Genomic DNA, 7658 nt, shown 5'->3' with positions numbered 1-7658 from the left:
AGCCAGTGAGCGGGAACCGGTCTGTATGTGGGATCCGAACCCTCGGGCGGGAGCGCCGCTGCGCTTCCCAAGCGGCGCACTATCCAGTGCGCCACCGGGCCGGCCCCAGAAAAATTATCTTCTGATAAAAAGAGGTGATAAGGTTTTTCCCCCTATGCTATTTCACGTTGAAGGTATTTCAGCAGACTGGTCAGAGTTCTGCCAAACTGTTTTGAATGACCTGATTTTTCTCCCCATGACACATCTGAATTTTCTTAAGCTTTTTGGAACTTTTTTTCTGTTGTAAATGTTATAGAAACTCTTTGGTTTGACCACTGAATGAAATGTTATGACAGTTGTAGGGGGGGGAATCCTGTATGCATTCATCAGTGTAAGATATTTGTTGCTTTTTCATCCGACCCCATCCAGCTTTCATCCTGACGCACACCACTCTGCAGGCATCGGCTGCTTGTTTAATCGTTTAGTACAGAACGTGGTTTGATGTCTTCCTTGTGCTTTCAGTACTGGCAAATTAATCAAAAGAGGTTACTGCTCTGCTGGGCATTAGCATGGGTTTAGATGTTTCTGCTTCAGGGCCTGTTCATCAGCTAAAATGCTTTTAAGCCCCAAATGGAGAATAAACAGTATTGCTGTGGCCGCTTTGAGTTGAGCCATTACTTGTGACCCACTCACATTTGGGAAGGGGTCTGTTTGTATTAGCAGTCATTCTGGTTTGGGTTATAGCATTTTCAAAATGTTTTTTCTCCTTTTGATTTTAATGATTTTGGTATTTGTGAAGAGCCTCCCCTACCGCATACACATGGCATGGGCATTTCACTGACAGTATATGGATATTCAAATAAGGAAAATTTTTATAAAGCTTGAAAGTTAAAAGATGTGCAGTAACCAATGCTGTCAGTAGAGGACAATTGAGTTATAGCACCAACTGAGATATCAGTTATCAGGATTTTTTTATAAACATGAACTGTGGCTCTTTGGTTTGGTTTTCTATCTTCTTTTAGATACAGGTTGACACTTTTCATTACTGTTGGCCCATGTATGCCAAGTGTTGGCGAGGCACTGCTAAAAAAAAACAGCCTTTCCCTTGCAGGAAGTAGCTCCTCGAAGACAGCACGTAAATGGTGTCTCAGAGTTGGGGGCAGTATTCTGATGGTGTGTCCCAAGGAGCTGCAGGAATTTACAGGAGGACAGCTAGGTTAGGCTGATGGGGTGGAGGGAGGGCCTAAGATGGGGAGCGCATCAGGGGACTCCCCCGACGAGGAGGTGACGTTGGAAGTAGTCTTCAAAATTGAGGGGACACCAGAAGCTAGGGAGTTGGAGAGTGAAGAAGCGGAGCAGCAGGAATGGAGCAGGCGAGGGATGTGGATGTGCAGTAACCAATGCTGTCAGTAGAGGACAATTGAGTTATAGCACCAACTGAGATATCAATTATCAGGATATTTTTTATAAACATGAACTTGTGGCTCTTCGGTTTGTTTTTCTATCTTCTTTTAGATACAGGTTGACACTTTTCATTACTGTTGGCCCATGTATGTCAAGTGTTGGCGAGGCACTGCTAAAAAAAACAGCCTTTCTCTTGCAGGAAGTAGCTCCTCGAAGACAGCACGTAAATGGTGTCTCAGAGTTGGGGGCAGTATTCTGATGGTGTGTCCCAAGGAACTGCAGGAATTTACAGGAGGACAGCTAGGTTAGGCTGATGGGGTGGAGGGAGGGCCTAAGATGGGGAGCGCATCAGGTGACGTTGGAAGTGGTCTTCAAAATTGAGGGGACACCAGAAGCTAGGGAGTTGGAGAGTGAAGAAGCGGAGCAGCAGGAATGGAGCAGGCGAGGGATGTGATGACAGTGGTTCTGGACGCAGGCCTTGTCAGAGAGGGGGGCGCAGGCAGACAGGAAGGAGCCCATGAGGCAGGATGAGGTCGGGACGCCCCTTGAGTGGGGTCTGCTAGGCTTGTTTCTGGAGGGCCCACTGAAGAGTGTAAGATCAAGTGCAGCAGGCGGCCTTGCCTTATGAGCAGGTCAGGGCTGCGGTGCAGGCGAGGAGCCGGGGCGCAGCAGACGCATTGCGTTCATGCAGACTTTTCTTTAAACACAGAAAGGAAATGCAAATGGGATGTTCTGATCATTATGGAATAGAAGGAATGACTTAAGATAACTGTTATATTGCCTCCTTAGTTTCTGAACGTTGACATCCAAGCTTAGTTTAAAAATAATTGTTTATATGTATATGAGCTCCCACTGGTATATTAGACAACCAAGTTCATCTTTAGGAATAATCTGACTTCATCAATATTTGTTTACTTATTCGTTTCCCTATGAAGCCACAGTAAGGACACCTCGGTAAAGTCCTCTCGGAAGGGTCAACAGTCCACATGAGTGTGGAAGACTGACCGGTGTCCAGACAGTGGTGTATGACACAGACAAAGCAGACGCCATCTCTCAAAGAGCTGTTTTCTGGAGCAGTCACTAGCATCTTCATGAAACCCTGTGAGGTTACCTTCTGCAGGCTGAGCATCCCTAATCTGAAAATCTGAACTCCAAAGTGCTCCAAATTCCAAAACTTTTTGAGCACCACCATGATGCTCAAAGAAAATATCACTGGAACATTTCAGATTTTGGATTTTCAGATTAGGGATGCTCAACCAGTATGTATTCTGCAAATATTCTAGAATCTGAAGAAATCCAAAATCTGAAGCACTTTGGGTCCCAGGCATTTCAGATCAGGGATATTTAACCTGTAGATAAATAACACGTGACTGTGTGTAGATGTATCAAAGCCAAACTTGGAGGTCCTCGAGGTGAGCAGTTCTCTCTAGAAGGTGTCTCCTTTGCTGCTGTCGCCTGTCTGCAGTTTTGCTCCGTTGGTGCTGAGCCCAAACCCCACATGTAAGTAGCCTACGAATAAATAACTCTCCTGCCTGAGACTCCTCCCAACGCCCCCTCCAGAGACCAGGTGGTTTCAACTTCACGTCAGGAACACTGTGGATATTTTCCAGTTCAGTAGGACCCTTCTTACCATCAAGAGATAGGATTTTAGAAATTAATGCATTCAAATCATAGACAGGAGGTGTTGGGAGCCCGCGTTCCTACTGCTGGTCACCTCCTGTGTGCAGTGTTGGCATCAAGTTTATACAGCACAGAGGCATCAAAAAAGTTGTGAAAAAAAAATCCTTTTCTCTCTGTGTATATAAAATTTCTATATTGAAAGAGTTGCCCAGGGGGAAAAAAAAATAGAAATCCTTTTGGTATTAGGTTGATAGTTCAACAACGTATTCCTAGTGACAATATATCCATTTTAAAGCCTGAGAATTTGTTGTTCTGTCTAAGGTCTAAATTTGAAGTAATTTTTTTTATAACTGTATTATAGTATATTGGAAAACTAATAGAGAGCTAAGGAGCATTAACTACCAAGGTGCCCATGGGCACACAGCTGGTACCTCTGTCTTCAGGGTACAAAGGCCCCTTTTTCCTTGTAAAATTTAGCTTACTGTGCAAACGTGATTTTTATGGTGGGTTTCCTGATTCTCCTATAGCCTTCTCTGTGGTTATTTGAAAGTAACTAAGTTAACCTCCCACACTCTTGACTTAGTTTGTATTCAACCTCATCAACAGATGTTTTGTGAGCTTGAGACTGCGGTAAATAAGAAGCTGTGCTGGTCATGGGGGAGATAGGAGCACAGTGCAAGGAAACGCCAGTGTCGTGGTTATCAGGACTTCTCCAAATGCCTTGTGTCTAATGCCCGACATGTCTCATGTGAGACTATTAAGTACCCTGCAGTGTAGTGCAGCTCAAATGGCTATGATTTAGGGCAAAGGTGGTCATGAAAAGCTTTAAGCAGATGTATGGAGTTGAGTGAGGCCTTGAAGTAAATTTATATAGCTTTTGTTTTTAATAACTTATTTGCTTTTTCTTTACAAAACTAATACATGTTAGTGATATAAAGCACAAAGAACAAAATGAAGGAATAATACACTTAAATCCATTCTAGTCAGAGATACCACTTTCCAAATTATCTTCTGAAGTCTTCTCTCTGCATGCATATGTGTGTATTTAGTATACGTCTAAAGTTGGATGCTGCCATACATGGAGTTTTGTCTTTTTTTTTTTTTTCCGTGTCCGGCAACGGATCGCATCCCTCAGTGTCGCACCCGTACCGGACTGGGACCGGCAACGGGATTGCAACCCTCGGCGCTGTGCCCGCACCTCGCTCAGCCAGTGAGCGGGAACTGGTCTGTATGTGGGATCCGAACCCTCGGCGGGAGCGCCACCGCGCTCCCAAGCGGAGCACTGTAGCAGTGCGCCACCGGGCCGGCCCCTGTGACTTTCTTTTAATGCCCACCTTCATCTTTCCTCACCACCTTCCAGTGTGTCTTTGGCTGAGCTGCGTGTTGCAGGACTCTTTACTTTCGACCTGGATGGAGAGATTTATAAACAGGTCGTATCTCCCCCACTGAAGTGTGCGGTACTGGGGGCATGCCCAGGTCTGGTGACTGTGGGGTCTTTGGACCTCCCATGGTACCTTCACCAAGTGGGGCCTTGAGCCCGTTTGTCGTGAGAAGGGACTGACGAGGCAAGGTGGGTCGTGGACTTGGGACACTGCTGATGGGAGGAAGGCTAGCCTGACAACCCACAGCACATCCGAGAACACTGTGTGAGCAAAACAGGCAGGTAATACACAGTTCCGATCATTCAAGAAGACGGATGGTATTACTCAGTTCAGACTCCAGACGCACGCCGTCCCGCTTCAGCTCCCAGCTTCACCGGGGGATGAAGCTACTAAAAGAACGATGTGCTGATGAGGCCAAAGTTCTTTCTCCATCTTAATTTGCTCTCTGCTCCAAACCTACCTGTGCGCTGTTTCCCTCAAACCATACGTCGAAACTGCCCTCATTATTGCTGCAGTCCGAGTCACGTGGGTAAAATTGGCAGTAGCCGCAGTGTGCAGAGCGCTCGGTTGGAAGTGCGGACAATCGAAAAAAACGAAGACATAATCTTTACCCTGTAAGAACTCACGAACTTGTTTGTGTTTATTCGTGTTCGGTGTGTGAGAATATTATTGTGAACTTGTATGTTATACAATGCCCTGGGTTGGTATATAAACCTCATGTAAAAAGTATACATGGAAACAATGTGATATAAGACTTAAATGGAAGGGAGATCAATTCAAAGAGGACACGTCATCCTAGGCTTTCTTCTCTTCCTGGTCTCCTCCCATTTCCATCCTAAAGACCTCAGGAGGTTCTGAAGCCAGGAGCTTAGGGGGAAGGACATTCCCAGCTGGGACTAGCTGGGAGCCCGGATGGTGTCCTCGACAGAGGCTGCTTGGGAATAACGTGCATGATAGGCACTTAATTGAGGAGTCAGGTAGAAATCAGATTGTTTTTTCTACCTTTCAGAATACTTGTCCACCTTTAGCACTTATTCAGTTTCATGGCTGTGTTGTGAAGCAGATGTTGGTGGTGATGTCTGAGGATCAGAGGATAAGGTCACTTTGCTGAGTTGTTCCAGTGTTGGGAGTAGAAGCTCTGGTGCCTGTATTCTGTCCCTCACCCCAGCTGGGGCCCAGTCGCTCAGCAGAACTACATAAAAGTCTCCAAACGTGCGTTCCCACAGAAGCCAAGAGTGTAGCAGGGTGGTTGACTGTGCAGATCCTGGAGCGAAACAATTGTGTTTGTCTCGCTTGGGCCACGTGTAAGTTTTGTGACCTTGGGCGTACTGTGCTGACTTTGCTGAGCTGGGTTTTCTCACCTGTAAAATGGAGGGAGTAACAGCACCAATTTCACAGTCGTGGTGAGGATTAAGTTCTCCTTGTGTGCAAAGTCTTAGCCCAGTTGCTGATGAATAACTAACATGTGCTAAATCAGTACTTGCCACTGTTCCTGTCACCATCATGACTGTGGTCCCATATGCTTGTAAGGAACGCTGGAAACCCTCCTTGTTGGTCTCTTCACAGAGGACAAAGAGGACCAGGGGGGTGGTCCCTCTGGATAAGTAGAGGCAGGATCCCCTGTAAAGCCCACCTCATGTCTCCTCCCCACTCAGCACGTTCGTTCCCCTTGTTCCTCCACTTTCATCTGTTCATCATGGTCATCCCCGGAGTTATCCCCCCTTCTCCACAGCTCTGACAACGAGCACACTAAAAATCTCTAGGGAAGAGGATGCACTGACTCTCGGAGGATGGGCGGGGTGTCCTGAGCACCCCTCAGAACCACGAGAGCTTTCTGCACCTTGTTTCTTAGGTCACAAAGTCTGGTCTGGACACACACTAAAAATCTCTAGGGAAGAGGATGCACTGACTCTCGGAGGATGGGCGGGGTGTCCTGCGCACCCCTCAGAACCACGAGAGCTTTCCGCACCTTGTTTCTTAGGTCACAAAGTCTTGTCTGGACCTTGTACAACTCCAGGAGGATGGCTATATGATAGAAAAATCATTCCATGTGGCTCCAGTGGACACAAATGCGTGCTTTTGTCACCTCTATGTCACCAGAGCCCAAATGAAGACAGCGTGCACTGACCACCGTGCCTGGGAAACTGGGTCATTCTAATCTATGTAGGTGGTAGCTCATTTTTGTTACATTTTTTGGGTAAAATGTTATAGCACCAAAGCGATCACTTCTTTAGAGTCTGTCTCTATACTAGTTCAGTTTGATGAAATGCTGTTTATCTGTGCGTGCACATGCGTGTGTCTGTGTGTAAGAGAGAGGGTTCTCTGTCACTGTGTGAGCTCCTCCACTGCTTTAGCCTCTGTCACATTCCCTTAGTGGAGGCTCAGTTTGGTCGATGACTTGGATTTTCAGCTGAGAGGTGGGTGTAATTGTAAGATATGCTCATAGGCCTGATATTTCAAGACTTGTATGGGATGAGAAGTAAAAACCTTTTCTTAGTAGAGCTGGGAGCCCCTGCTCTGTGTGCTCCTGAGCAGCCCCCCAACCCTGTTTCTCAAGTTTCTTGGCTAGAACTTTCTTCATTCTGAACTTCTCCCTTGGTCCCAGCCTAATCCAGGAGATTGTATGGCTGCCTGACTGCAGCCTTGATCGCCTTTCTAAGCCCGGGGAGCAGTCTCTGCTGGGAAGGCAGCGTGGTCTCGCTGGCTCCTGTGCAGTAGCTGCCAGCTGAGGTGACACGGCAGGTGTCTGCAGCATCAATTCTGATTGAACCACTGTCAAAAGCAAACTTGATTTTCAGGTGATGCCTGTCACTTACAAAAGGTGGTAACCTGATAAATGTGGCTAACGGTGTATTAATTTACTCTGAAAAGTATAGCTACCAGGTGGTCTGGAAGGTTGGGATTTGGGCTTCTCCTCTGAAAGGGGTTGTAATACACTCAGCTTTAACTTTTCATTTTCTTCAATCAAAAACTGCAAGGTGATTATTTAGTGTGATAAGTGTGTTCGTGATCATGAAATGAAAACAATTATAATTAAGAGGGAGGAGAGAGAAAAGAGAGCTGTACTTAAAGTCCAAAAAACCACTACAAAAGACCCATGTGATTTGGCAAACATTTGTTACCTATTGAGCCTGGTGCAAGGGATCCAAAGATGAGTGCATGTCCCCACCACCAGGTATCTCATAGACTAATCACAGAGACGAAGTGCACAGCCAACTACGGATCAGATCAGACTTTGTCCAAGGAAGTGCTATTATGACGTTGTTAATAAAT

The 7658-nt window shown here is 46.2% G+C and overlaps 1 protein-coding gene across 1 annotated transcript in view; it reads left to right on the top strand.

Moving 5' to 3' along the window:
* The first annotated feature begins 1227 nt into the window (after window positions 1–1227).
* The window catches only part of ATP8A2 (ATPase, aminophospholipid transporter, class I, type 8A, member 2), a 244691-nt gene continuing 238260 nt past the window's right edge, over window positions 1228–7658 (top strand). Inside the window, exon 1 of the mRNA XM_008578825.1 lies at window positions 1228–1352. Coding sequence (XP_008577047.1) covers window positions 1228–1352 — 125 coding nt within the window. The remainder of the gene's footprint in view (window positions 1353–7658) is intronic.

Source organism: Galeopterus variegatus, unplaced genomic scaffold (genome assembly GCF_000696425.1).
Source record: "Galeopterus variegatus unplaced genomic scaffold, G_variegatus-3.0.2 Scaffold1767, whole genome shotgun sequence".
NCBI classification, from domain to species: Eukaryota; Metazoa; Chordata; class Mammalia; order Dermoptera; family Cynocephalidae; genus Galeopterus; species Galeopterus variegatus.
The sequence above is the reverse complement of the archived record's forward strand: the minus strand, read 5'-3'. Positions and strand labels throughout refer to the sequence as shown.